The 14,617-nt window shown below is 42.0% G+C and overlaps 1 protein-coding gene across 4 annotated transcripts in view; it reads left to right on the forward strand.

Annotated features, from left to right (window-relative positions):
* Positions 1-1,040: 1,040 nt before the first annotated feature.
* The window catches only part of HDAC7 (histone deacetylase 7), a 229,121-nt gene continuing 215,544 nt past the window's right edge, over positions 1,041-14,617 (forward strand). For 2 of the 4 annotated variants that reach the window (XM_081938922.1, XM_081938925.1), the window contains exon 1: positions 1,041-1,217. In XM_081938922.1, the coding sequence (XP_081795048.1) occupies positions 1,199-1,217 (19 nt within the window). In that variant the 5' untranslated portion in view covers positions 1,041-1,198. Of the gene's footprint in view, positions 1,218-1,645; positions 2,025-14,617 lie in introns of those variants that run through there. The other 2 variants (XM_081938928.1, XM_081938927.1) reach the window with 2 other exon arrangements.

Genomic DNA, 14,617 nt, shown 5'->3' on the forward strand with positions numbered 1-14,617 from the left:
CATGTGCTAAGACAGCCCATATGCTTATTCCTGATTGCTTATTTGTACCCTATGACTCTCATTAACCTTATGATTCTTGACAAATGTATCTTGACTTTTTATGTACACTGAGAGCATAGGCATCAAAGACAAATTCCTTGTGTGTCCAATCACACTCGGCCAGTAAAGAATTCTATTCCATTCCATTCCACTCCACAAAGTATTCCAGATATAAACTATGCATCTTTTTACTTTTGCCTAGGGTCTTGGGTGAACCCTGCTCCTCTCCCCCATAGATCTTGACTGCCCTTATGGAACATTTCATTTCCACCCCCCCCCCACAATCTCCTTCCCACCCCCCCTCCCAGCATAGGCTGAGCGCATGTGTTTCATTAGCTAAACCCTCTCCAGTTCTACATACCAGATTGGTAACATTACGGTAACACATTGCTAATGCTTGACTCACAAGATCTTGGAAGGATGGAATAGAGGTGGGGGGGGGAAGGAGGGCGTATGGGAGAAAAGCCGCTTAAATTCTGATGCTCTCCCACTGTTCCATCGCCCTAGTTTTCAAAGAAACGAGTCCAATCGTTTGTTCGCATTTTTTTTTAATTGAGCCGGGGGGGGGGGGTTGGGAGGGGAGGCAGGATTGCGAGAAGAGTTCTCAACACAAAAGTTGGCCGGTGGGTGGGTGACATGGGCTTTGCGCGGGAGGGAGGGAGGGAGGGAGAGACGGCCGTCCGCTGCCAAGGGAGGGAACCCCAGCACCTTGGCTCCCTTTTCTGCCTCCTGCGGGACGTCTCCCTCCCCTCGCTGGTTCTTAAGCGGCAGCCCCCCGCCCCCTTTTTCCCAGGGTAGCTCGGCTAGCTGGCAGGCTGCTCTTTCCAAGTTTGATAAAGCGTTTCCTTCTATTGTCATTCTGCACGGCCTCGGGGCCTTTCTTTCTCGCAGCCCTTCCCCTCCTGCTTTCACCCCCACACACACACACATCGCCACCCCCCAACCCCCCCCCTCTCTCACACCCACATTTTCACAGCCAGACTTGCGGCTTAAGAAAGCAACTGCCTCTCTCTCTCTCTCTCTCTCAAACGAAAAACACACACAGGCGCGCACGGAAGCACACAACAAACGAAGTCGAGGAGGAAAGAAGGAAGCGGCGGAGCAGCGGGCGAGCGAGCGATGCGACGCGCTCCTCGAGGATTCGACTGAAGAGCCCTGGATGAATGGGCGCGACCGCGGTGAGTTAGGATCTCGCGCGGCATCCCGCGCGTCACAGCCGATTGGGCGAAGCTCAGGCGGCCGCTCCTTCTTTTAAAAAGGCGCGTGTGCGCGTGTCCGTGCCGTTGGAGACGGCGATCCGCTCTTGGGTTTCTTTGCGGCTTCCTCGTTTTCTTCCCGGCCGCAGACAGACAGCAGCACGCCCCAAAGACTCAGCGGTGGAAAGCCGCTCGCTTAGCACCCCCTCCTTAGAGAGGGAAAGCAGCGTGGCCTGGGGGGCAGTTTCCCTCCTGCTGATCCCATCGCTGTCGCCTAGTTCAGGGCCAATTATCCAGGAGGGTTTCTGGCTTTAACCCCCCCCCCCCCCGGGATTGCTTAAACCGGCAGTGCCAATATATACATTGGCTCCGGTAATGTAAGGTCCCTGCTGTAAGTCATGCCTCCTTCTGCCGCACGCAGGAAAGAAAAGGCCGTTTAGCTCAGGGTTCCGCTTCCGCTTCGCCTGACGCTTCTTGAAGTGGCCGCTTTCACCTGAGGTGTGACAGGCGCACCGGCCGGAGAGTGTCCCCTTCCTTCCCTTTTGGAAGCAGCCGGCTTCGCTTCCGCGCCTCAAGTGGAACGGTCTGCTAAATAGGTGCTGCGCCGTTGCTTCCTCCCCACCCCACCCCGCCGCTGCTCCTTTTCCTTATTTGCCCAATCGCAAGAGGCGCTGGGGAGCCGGATGGACGCCGGGTGGCATTCGCAAACGGGCTCCCAAGAAGAAACCTTTTAGCCGGGAGGACCTCGGGCTGAAAGGCAGGAAGTCCCTAACTTCTGAAGGTGACCCAGTAAGTGTCTGGCTCCCATATGTGTGCTTACTCAGAAGTAAACCCGCTGCACTCAGTGGGGTTTTCCCCCCCAGAGTTAGCGTGTCTAAGATTGCAACCAGGGGGGCTGCGCTTTTGTAGCCGCGTATTTGTATATTTGGGTTTGGGTGGACCGAGGCCGTGCTTTTGTTTTTGCAGCAAAATCGGCTCTGTTTTGCCATTGTTTCTTCTTCCTCCGTTCGACCTCCTTTTCTCGAGAAGTTTAAAGGCTTTTTTTTTTTTTTTTTTGACATCTCGTAAACTATTCTCTTTATCTGCTGCTCGCGACCGGCGATACCTTGTATTCTTTTGATCGTGTTGCTGAAGAAAAGCTCCGGGCTTTTTGAGGTTTTGAAACATTCAGTTGGTAAAAGAGATTCCTAGTTAAGATTGAGAAGGTCAGACGTTTGGGTTCTTTGGTTGCTAAAAAGCACTGCTCTACATGCAAGTGAGAAAGGAAGGCGTCCTTTGTTTACATTTTGGTGAACATAAGGGGGGTGGGGTTGGACTGGTTAAAACAATTAAGTTTCCCGTTGGCTGCTGAGCCCAATTTATTCCTGTGTGCTGGAGCTGTAAGAATCATGGCAGGACTGAAATGAATGTGCAAATTCAGACATTGGGAGTAGGGAGGAAAATGTATGAATGCAAAGTTCTGAAACTTTTTGCACATTTCACTTTTTAAAATCAAGTTTGAGAAGTTTTCAAATCAAATATTAACGAATTGATTGTTGGTTAGTTGACATGGAACATGCATCCTTGTATTTGTTATTAATCTAAAAATTCTAAACTACTGTTTGAAAATAGAGGAGGGAGGGAACTGAATTTGATGAATGCAGATTTCTTCCTTTCTTTTTAAAAAAAAACATTTACTGAGACTTTTTCCTCAATATATTTTCCCCCTAATGGCACATATACTACATTGGGTAAATACAAATGACCAGTTACCAAACTACTACAGTATGCACTTAACAGTCACTTAATGATGGAGCTTTGGTATCTTTCAATACCAGACTTATTTTTAAAAGTAAGTATCCCCTGGATAATGGGACTACAATCCTCAGCATCCTCATTCTTCACTTTATGAAGATGGATAGTTTGGCAAAATCACCTGGAAGAAATAAGTGACACGTTCACCCTTAGCAAAAGTTAATCCCAGCACACACATCCACATATGCAAGTATTTCTGGAGAACAGAGAGATACCCACAGGTACCTTCTGGGTGTTCCCCTCTCTGCTCTATTCTAAATCACTTTGGTTGAAAGGGAGTTGGAAAGGTGGATCAGCTTTCAGAAGAGACAGTTTGAAAGAAAAATGGTCTCACACCCATGGAAGACAATTAGACCTCCTAGCACACATAGAAGGTAAGTCTATAAATACTTTGTCCCACAGAATGTAGTTTGTGTGTGTGTGTGTGTGCGCACCCACAGTCCCTGTCATCCATATCATGTAGTCTGCCAATTCCGTTTTACCTGAACTGATCTTCTTGCGCATGGATGCCATCTAGCCCCAGCTAGGGGATTGCACCAGGTATGGATAGGTTTGACACTGTTCACCTTTCATAAAAGCCTTTTAAAATCCAGGGCTGCCTATAAGTACTTTGAAGTTTTGCTTAATTCAGTAAACGGTAAACTTTGCACACCTGATCAGCAGTAATTTTCACTGAATTCAGCAGGAGATCCATTCAGGTGTAGGATTGCAACTTGCCTCTGTATGCTGAGAGGAAGGAATCTCCTCTGAACTGAAGTGCATTCCTGAATGTGTGTGTGTAAATATGAATGTAGACATATACACAAAACTAAGTAAGATTGAGCTAAACTATGGAAAGCATTTTGCACATTTTTCATGTTAAGAATGTCACGTGGTGCCCCTCAAATGAAATGTTTTTATAGGGTGGTGGGCAGTCAATATCAAGCGTTCATTTTAAGTCTAGTGTCTTAAAATTCTAAACTGAAGCAGAATGTTGTCAGTTAAAGATTAATAATAAAAACCATAATATGTAAAACCAATGTAATCAGTGTAAAACCATTAATGTTTTCACGATGAGCCAGAAGGCCCTTGCCATAATAATCAAGAAGAAAAGGCATTGTCTGATCATTTTGTTACTTTGTTTTTAAGCTAAGCGAAAATGCAGCAAACTTAATGCAACTTGATGGAGGAAGTCAGCTGTGGTTGCCCCTCTTCCAGACAGCTTGCCTTCCTCCGGGCATCAGATGAATAAGAATTACAAGTTGGATCGATGTAGATGAGCTGCATGCAGCAAAGGAGTTTGCTTGAGATTCCAGCTATTTAGCAGATTCGGGGGTAGGGGTGAGATCAGCTTTGTGGAAAGGAAACAGGACGAAAAGAGAATGGTGTTTACTTCTCTCTTGGCTGCATGTTTCCTGGTGGGCTCCAGGACAAAAAGAGAATGGTGTTTACTTCTCTCTTGGCTGCATGTTTCCTGGTGGGCTCCAGCAAGGCTTGTTCTTGTGTATTCCTGAAGTTGTTGGCAAGGGGGGGGGGGGGACAGACAGAATTGCTTACAGGGGAAGCATGCTACAAAGAAAGCAATATTCAGAAAAAAAAGGGGAACTTTAGTTATGGTCAGAATCTTCTCTTTTCTCTATCTTATAAATAGATTGTATGGCTAGCTGAGAACAAACAAAACAAATGCTATTTACGGTATACACAATGTACTTTCTTAGTGCTGAGTGGTAGTAGATGTTGTTTGGTGTAAAAGTGTTCTTAGCACAGCAAAGAGGAAGCTCTACAGTCCTTTTAGGCATCCACTCAAGCTGCTTTCCCCAAACTTGTGCCATTCCTCCAGATGTTCTATAATGCTCTTTCCAGATGAAAATCCCTACTACGGTGCTCCCTAATTCTAGGTGGGGCTGGGAAGGAGACTTCCCTGAAACCGCCGTGAGCTGCTTTAATGTGCTTTACATTGATAAAATGGAGTTATGGAGACTGAAGGGAACAGAGCTGCCTCGGTCCAAGTCCATTTCCTTACCCTTCTGCAGAGTGGTTGATAAAATCAAAAACTAGTTTAAAAAAGCGAACTTCTAAAGACACTGCTGATAGCATTCCAAATTCTGTTAAATAAACAGATAAGCTGTTTTTGCTGATTCAACAATCGGTTTCTTCCAAATATGCACAGAACATTTATGAGGCTGGGGTAGAATGCAGAAACAGCTTTATCTGTGTATACCTATTGTCTGTACGTGGTTTGACAAGGTGTTTGGCAACCTCCTGATTACTTGGTCTTGTTTAAACATGAAGATACTTTCCACATCAATCTCTTTCCTCTCCCCTTTTTGTGTGCAGCCGAAGAGGCATTCCTGCTTTCCCCACCCAACACAAGCCAGTGGCGTCTTTTAGAGGATGACAATTAAGCATCTTTCCATCCATCCATCTATCTGATAATGATGGAGTCCAATGAAGGTTTTAACTAGAAAAGGTGAAGAGCTGGTTGTGTGCAGCATTGATGTAATTCGTACTCTGAAGCATCTTTGGCCTGCCAACCTGAAGAGTTGCTCGGGCTTAGTAGAGCTGAGTTTTGATTGGTTTGACCAAACCACAGCTTTTGTGTTATCATTTACAATTTGACCTGGAGGGATCTTGAAACATGTCACCTGACTGGCTAGGCCATGAAGGTGCACCTTCAGTCAGCCTAAAGTCCACATGGCCTTTTTTTTTTTAATGATAACTGGAAGGCTGTTCCAGTTATAACTGGAAGGCTGTTCTTTAACCCTGGAGGATGGATTCCAAACCTCATAGAAGCAATCCCTTTAATACCTTCCATGTAAAATGAATCATAATTGAATTTGTCCCGTAAGGATTTTAAAATTCTTTCCTATAACTTGATTGTTCAATTTATCTTGTTGAAAGTTTGTATACATCAACTGTTGTATTTGGAAGGATTTTTTGTTCAGTTTTAAATGTTACCTTATGCTGGTTTTGGCGTGAAATAAAATACATTTGAATATTGGCAGAGAGAGAGAGAGAGAGAGAGAGACTTTTTAATTTCTTTTATCCATTTGATATTTTATTTTGTTACATTTTAAAAGCAAGAAAGATACAACTATTTTCTCTAACAGTAGAGGGCACAATGTTACTAAAGTCAATATATGAAATAATTTAATTTCTGTTAGATTTCATTTATAGTTATTCAAAACATTTAAAAGGATTGTTGTCATTAATAATCCCTTTTTGTTACATTTGGGAGAGATTCTGGAGAGGAGATTCTGGAGAATTCAGGAGCCATATGATACCACATATCTTGACTTCAAGTAGTGACTGCCTGGTTTTAAGAAGGATTTCTTTGTTCGCAAAGCACTTCACAGCCACCCTGTCAATTCAAAATAAGGAAAAGTGTCATGGCATGTTAAAGACATGTAGATTGGTAGTAGAAGAAATTCCTGTGAACTTCATGTGAAGAAGTGAAATCTAGGCCATGAAAGATCAACTCTTTGCATACTCCTTGGTCTTTAAAATGCCCATATTTTTTATCATCTTTTACAGCAGCAGGATAACATGCCCACCCCTCTGGAAGCTGTCCCCCCCTTAAGTATCTAGTTCTTTAATCTCTATTCCTATCTCAGCCCTTCCAGCTGCTTGATTGCTTCTCCTGCTCCTCTCTGAACTTCCGTCAATTTATGTGCCTGTTGATAAGATGGTGCCCAGTGCCAAATATTTATTCCAGCCATGCTCCATGTTAGGATGGAAACTCAAACTACAGGAAATGCTGACATTCTGAAACCCTGTTATTGAGAACTGAATGGAGACATATGAGAATCTCATAAGTGGAGTGTCAAAAGGCCTTTGATGGGGAGTTGGTCATAATGGAGGAACATTTCTTGACTCTTTTTTTAGTATTTAAACAATTATTTGCAAAATAATAGAGTTTTAGCAAAATTCTTCTTGACTTTTAAAATAGAAAAGCAGGCAAACATATTAGAATCGCCAGGGGCCCTTTAACTCCGTGGAATCTGGTGAGTCTTTATTGGAAAACTGTGTATATTAGTAATATATTTTTAAAAAATGTCTTCAGATCAGCTTTCTAAAGTCACAATGATTTCATTTTAGGCAAAAGCTCTCCAAAGGCCAGCAGTCTCGGAGCCAACTCCAACTTCCATGGAGAACTATTCAGTTAATTACCCAATCATGACCCCAGAGGCAAAAAGTGAATTGTAGCTTCTGGGTTCTGGACTCAGTAGGAAACGTATTCCTTATAGCTTACATTCTGTAGTTTTGATGATTATGTTTGCAAACATTGTTTGATACAATTTTTAAAAATCACTGTTGCTTGTAAAGTACTGAAAATGTTGTAACATTAAATGCGAATTAACTACCGTATTTTTCAGAGTATAAGACGCACCAAGATTTTGAAGAGGCAAATTAAAAAAAAAGTTTTTGCACTCTCCCCAAAACGGCCCATTTTTTGTGAAAATGGGCCTTTTTTTTAAAGGGCATGAATAACCCTTAAGAGGCTTCTAGAGTGCTCTTGGGGGCTGGGGGGGGGGAAAGTTGAGCAAAAAACGGGACATTTTTTGCTCATTTATGCCCTCCACAGCCCTCAGGAGCACTCTGAAAACCTCCTAAAGGCTATGTACAGCCATTTTGGTGAAGGGGGCAGAGTTTTGGGAGGCAAAAAATGCTGTATTCAGTGTATAAGATGCACCCAGATTTTTAGCCTCTTTTTTGAGGGGAAAAAGATGCATCTTTATACTCCGAAAATTACGGTATTTTATGAAAGACTAAATAAATAACTCGGTGGGGAGAAGAGGCTGCGGGCCGCTTGCAATTTGAAAAAGGGCCGCATTTGGCCCCCGGGCCGCACTTTGGACATGCCTGACGTAGGTGATAACAGATCAGAGATTGCAGTCTATCATGTTTGGGTTAAATTGATTTCTCAAATGTGCTCAAAGGTCTGATTTTGGTATAGAAATTTGTGATCCCTCTGTAAGATAATCTCATCCAGGAAACAATTTGCAAAATTAGCTAACTTTTCTGAACTTCTTGGTAGCTTTCAGTATTATTTCTGTAACTATGGCATTTTTCTGAAATATGTGATTGAGCTAAATGTTGGTGAAACAGATTGTAATCCCATCCATACCTGCTTGGCTGTCTCCAAAAGGTGGCACTGGATGACTTCTAACCCTGGTGTTTACACTGTGAGGATCTTTGGTGTTCTTCCTGATTTCCCCATATTTTTCTACATCTGCATGAAGCTGCTGCCTGAGATTAATTCACAGATGTAGAGGAAAGTGCTATCAATATGCTGATGACACAGAACTCTTATCTCTCGCTTTCATCAAATATAGGTAAGGGAGTGGAAGTGCTGCTTAATCAGTGCCTGGGTGTGGTAGTGGACTGGATAAGGGCCAGTAACTTGAAGCTCAGTCCTGACAAAACAGAGGTAATGGTTAATTTGTGTAGGTAAGCACCTGGCTGAGCTTCAAAAGAGCCAGTTCGGTCTAGTGATTAAGGCACCAGGCTAGAAAGTGGGAGAACATGAGTTCAAGTCTGGCCTTAGCTATGAAAGCCAGGCAGCTGGGTGATTTGGGGGCAGTCGCTCTCCCTCAGGGTTGTTCTTGTGGGGAAAATATGAGAAGGAAGCTGTATGGATATGCTCCCTACCTTGAGTTAGTTGTAAAAATAATAAAATAGGGATACAAATAAATACATTCCAGTGTAGTATTTGTGGGGCTGCCCTCCAAGATAGTCCCAAAGCTTCACTATTGATTAGAACTGGTGTTGCAGTCTTCACTGGCTTCTCAGTTCATCTGTAGGTTTGTCATATTCCTAAATTCTAAGATCATTATCAGAGGCTAATCCTGGTTGCCCCCCTGGACTGAAATATGGAAAAGGGCTGTCTTTAAATTGCCTTTTTGTGGTAGCTCTTTAGATTTCGAAAGCCTATCCCCATGATGATGAGCCTATAGCACGCATGCCACAGGTGGCACGTGGAGCCATATCAGCAGGCACGTGAGCTGTTGCCATAGCTAATTTATGGCTGGCCCGCCCACGCTGCCCTTCCCTTCCCAGGAGTCTCCACGCGATGCCAGGGAAGTACAGGGCTGGCGCAGTGGCTCTGGGAGGGTGTTTTGAGCCTCCGGAGGGCCTCTGGGATGGGGAAAACGGACCTACCGGGCCCATTGGAAGTCAGTAAATGGACATTTCCAGTCTCTGGGGGGCGGGGGAGGCCATTTTTGCCCTGCTGAGGCTCCAAAAAAGGCATGCACACATGTGCGCATGCACAGGGCAGCAGGGGGGTTAAACATGCTCATGCACAGGGGGCACGTGGTGGTGGGGTGATTAAATTATTGGTGTGGCCACGCCTGGGCGCATGATAACACATGTGTGCGTGCTTTTGGCACCCGAGGCGAGAAAGGTTTGCCATCACTGCCCTATCCCATGTGGCACTCCTAGAATCTACAGGATCAGATTTTCCATCATTCTTTTTTCTACTCCTTTAAAAACCCCAATAATTTAATATGTTATTAGGCTGCAGTGGATCTTTCCATACAAATCTACTTTTGTAATCTTGCCTTTTTATTGTTTGTTGCTGTATGTTTTAATGACTGCTACAAATAAGCAATCCCTATCAATTTGAGGGTCTTTGAATCATTCAACTACTGATGGTAAAGCCAGTTTATTTTACATCATAGTCAGCAAACTGTTTCAAACAAATATGCTGTATATGCTAAAAGGAGCTAATGGGCGGTTCAAGTCTGAAATCAGGTAAGTCCCATGGAGGTACCACAGAATCTGCTCTACTACTACTACTACTTATAACCATTTCTTTAGTGACCTTTTGAAGTTACAGCATAGTGGAAAAAATGAATTATGACCAGTTCTCAAACTTACAACCATTGCAACATCCTCCATGGTCACATGATCAAAATTTGGATGGTTGTCAACTGGCATATATTTATGATAGTTGCATTGTCCTGGGATTGCGGGACCATCCAGCTGGCTTCTGATAAGCAGAGTCAATAGGGAAACCCAGATTCACTTAAAGACCACGTGATTCATTTAACTACTGCAGTGATTTGTTTAACAACTATGGCAAATGCGTTGTAAAATTGTAGTCTTAAGTCAAGAACTACCTGTAGCTCTAGAGCAGGCGTCTCCAATCTTGGCAACTTTAAGCTGGCTGGGGAATTCTGGGCTCTAGAGGAAAATAGGAGCGGTGCTGATGAGTCATTTGGGGAGCCCATTCACCTCCCCTCAACCCAAGTGGGGAACTGTGCTATATAACTGCCCATATTGTAATAAGAACTCTGGGCAGCATATACAAAATAGTAAAACTAACCCCAAAAAATCCAAATAAGAAAACTCATATACAACTCATGGTACCCCACAGCAGCACTCTCCCATAGATCAGTACACCATTTTAATGAGCTCCAGATTCTGCCTGTCTCAAGGCTTGTGGGTAGAGCCAGTTTTCCGAAGCCTTCCAGAAAGCAAGGAGGGTGGGTTCTGCCAGATCTCTGGGGAAAGGTGTCCCAAAGGGCAGGGAAAACTGTAGGGAAGTTGCTGACCAAGGTACTGTGTCTTTCGGCTTTCCCTCCCCATCCCATGGGCTCATTAGGGCATTGCTTGCTAGATGATACAGTTTGCTAATGAGACAAAAAAAAAAGGAAAAGGTTGAGATTTGCAATTCTAAAACTAGCTTCTCCATCACCCAGATCAGATGTCTCTGTAACTCCAATCTCCAGTAGTTATCTATATCTTGGGGCAGACTGGCTAGACTGCTGCTCCAATCACCAAGCACCTCAATTTTTTTTTAATATGGGCAAAACGAGAAATTTGCTTGACCTGCAATCATGACGAGTGACTGATAAATTTCAAATGTCAAATTTCACAAATGACAGTTTGTGCTCGGATATGAATTGTCAGTTGTAAAACCTTGTGTCAGACATCCTGATAAAGGGAAGATATTCCCATATATAAATCCGTTTTTGCCCTGATTAAAATGATTGTGACCACTCAGTGGGGAAAGGCAAAATAACTTTTATTATTGTTATTGAGAGAGTTAATGGAAAAGGTGATCATTTCTTTCTTTCTTTCTTTCTTTCTTTCTTTCTTTCTTTCTTTCTTTCTTTCTTTCTTTCTTTCTTTCTTTCTTTCTTGCGTGGGCTTTTCATAGCTGATAGAATGCACATGTTTTGTATTTGGATATCGATACCCAAACCTTTGGGTAAGAAGCAGATATGCTGATACAGGAGGAAAAAGTGTGTGGGAAGAGAACAGCTATATGAGAAATAAATTTTGCAGAATATTGCGGAAAATCTACTGTAAAGGCATCAATGACTTTTCATGCATTTTCGAAAAACAACCTTGAAGGTGATAATAAAGATAATACTGCACTGCCGAATAACCTGAACTGTTGAAAGGCACAAATCCTCTCCTTCTTCCAACTAATTCATGTCTTTAAAATCTAACTTATTAAAGTAAGAAACCTGATAATGTAAAAAGATGGACACGAACCCGCTTTTTAAAAATTTGTATCAGATAGGATACAAATGGCTCAATTGACTTTTGGCATAACTGGCCAGTACAGTAACAACACTGGGAGTTAAGGTTTCTCAGGGCAGAAATGCCCAAGAAGGCAATAGTGAATTGCCAGATTACACTGGGTAAAAAAGAAGACAGAGCATCTGTTAACCATGGAAAAGGTGGGGCAACACATTTAAATGCCAGAAGGCATAACATTGGGCTGCCTCCTCGGTTTGGCAGATGGCAATCAGCTGATTTATGTGGCCTTAATCTGGTGTGCCTTAAAGATTTTTAATGTACTGAGTAGCTTCTGCCATGTTTAATGCAGCAACAAGAGCTTGACAGCCAGTGATGAGGAATGCTGGGAATTGTAGTTCATCAATAACTAGGAAGGTCAGCCCTAGTCCATCATATTCCGGTGCCAGAATTATTGTGCAATGTCCCCTCATGGGTAAATCTGCTCTAAAATCCTAGGGTCAGGGGTAGAAATTAAGGATATCCCAGAATCTTTTTTTCCTGAAAGACAGAATCTTTTATAAACAAGAAACTACCCTTTGGCAATATTCCTGCTCTGGTTTTTTGTCATTTTTTCCTCCCTTAAAATGAAGTACAAGTATAATTTGAAAGAGAAGCAGCAGCATTTCTAAAAACAAGAAGGCTGGGAGGTTAAGTGTCCACATTTGGATTTTTCAGGAGGAAAGCATGTGTTTCAACACATTTCTTTTTCTTTTTCAAAAATGTAAAGTTAATTGCTCAACTTGGGTGTTGCGCAAAATAGCAACTTTGGTGTTGCTATTTATACATTTTACTAGTGGGCCTCTGATCTACTTATTCTGTTTTACTTATATTTTATACTTACTGGAATGCAGAAATTTTCTCATTATTTTCAAAGACAAGTAGCACTCTCCTTTTACACCATTAAGTATTAGCATGGAAACATGCTTAATTTGGAAGCCTGTTTCCCACACTATGGGGCGGAAAAGGCAAGCTGTTTTTTTATATGAAATAGGACTGACAATCTGTAGAGGAGATTAATCAGAGAGTAATTACTGTGTCATTGATAGCTATACAGAAGAGGCTACCTTGAAATTTCTTATGTTGACTATGTTAGAGAAGGGGAAAAACAGACTGCTACTAATGTCAGTGGTAGTTGTGCTGAAGAGGTTAGCCTGAAACAGACTAACATGACTGTAGAATTTCTGGGTGTTGAAGAAGTTTGGAAATCACAGCGTATGATTTTGTTGTACTTTCCCTATGGTTTTGTAAATATATCACCAGAAAAGGACTGGATTAGAACAGCAAAGAAGCAAGGAGGAGGAGGAAAGGAATAGTGATTGCCATCCACTCAAATCCACAAAGAACATTTAAAAGTGTACAGTATACCTAAAATGATATGAAAAGTGGGTGTATAGCTAATGAGAGGCTGGAAGTGCACCATTGATAAGAACATTAGGAGTATATTTTGCAATAAACCTTAGTTTGCTGTCACTTGTTGCATGAAATGTCACTTGTGCCCTCTAACTGAAAGGGCCAGGGTTTTGATTCATCATGGGGTGTGTGAATGAATTATGAGGATTTCATTGACATTCAGCTCAAGACTTCACTTCTTTTTACTCTCTTTCCCCAACAATTAGGCAACCAAGCAACCAAATTGCTGGGGATTTTTTTTTGGTCACCATTGTTCGTTTCAGTTTCCCAGTAACATTCCTTAATAAATGATAGCAAAGTAATCAAATACATATTATTTGGCATGGTCATTTCAGCTCTCCTTCCTTCATCTCTGTCCACAGCTTGATGTTTAAACTTGCCTTGCTAAGAGCACTGTATTCAAGACAGAACATCTGAAGCCTCACTAAGCATATGGTTGCAGATTATGAAGCAAGCTTAACATGCGTGCACTATTCTATTTCTAACTCTGCCTGTTTCCTAATTTAGAGTTAGGAAGAGGCTTACAGAGAACAGTGGCAGTTTCCTTGTTGCCTCAGTCAAAACAGCAGCTGGCTTTTTTTTCTGCTTGATGAAACCTTTGATCTTCTCTTTCATCATCTTCTGGCACCACCATGCTTTCTGCATTGGTTAGTTATTGTCCCTCATTGCTTTTCATCCTCTCCTGGTCTTCATCGTGTTTCTTCTGCTTGCATCCAGCAGCTCTCTTGTTCAGTATAAATGCTTAGAGTGCAAGTTGGTTCACTAATTCATATTGCTCTTTCTTAAAAGCAATAACCCATCTTCAGCAGCCACTTGAAGCCTACGCCATTTTAGTTGCCAATCCGGATATATCTGAAGTCAGCAAAGTGCGTGGTACAGGAACCCACCCCTGCCCTGGATCATGAATGGAATTAAAAGAAGTTTTGGGCTAAAGTGAGAGAATGCTGGAAGGCATATTTAATAGATTGTAAAGAAAAATGAGAATGTTGGAGACAAAACATTAATGAAAAAATGTAATAAACACTGCATAAATGTTTAGAAATATATAAAACTGAAGGACTGGTGGGTATAACTGGAGAAATGCTAAAATACAGATATTATTTACTTCTAGAATGACTATGGAAAGGTAGCAAGGGAGAGGACTGAAGGGGAAAGCAAAATCTACAGGGATATTTATTTGTTAAATAAGCCTGCAAAGGTGTTTGAGATAGTTTTGATAGAAAGAATATGAAAGATAACAGTAAACAACTTTAGAAAGTGCAGGGTGGTTTTATGAGGGAAGTAAAATATGAAATGCTGAATATATAGTTCAGCATTGATTAGGGATGTGTGGTGTCCTCTCATTTGTTGAATGTCTTAATGGATATAACTTAAAATGAGTTGCAGCAACAAGGAATATAACCTGAAAATTAGTTTATTAAAAGACTGACATAGTTGTGTTTGACAGAGTAAATGAAGTGAATGATTGCAATAAATTAATCAATCTTTATTATGGTCACAGACCAGCATTACAAATAGGTAACAATTTTTAAAAACAATAATAGTAAAAAGTAAAAAACACAGACAAAATAATATATTATGATTGCTGGTGGATTATCAGTGAGCAGTTAGAGTCTGCCTAATTTTGCATACAGCACAAAAGAATTTAGCCACATTCAAAGAAA

This window comes from Natrix helvetica, assembly GCF_964273705.1.
Source record: "Natrix helvetica genome assembly, chromosome: 1".
NCBI classification, from domain to species: domain Eukaryota; kingdom Metazoa; phylum Chordata; class Lepidosauria; order Squamata; family Natricidae; genus Natrix; species Natrix helvetica.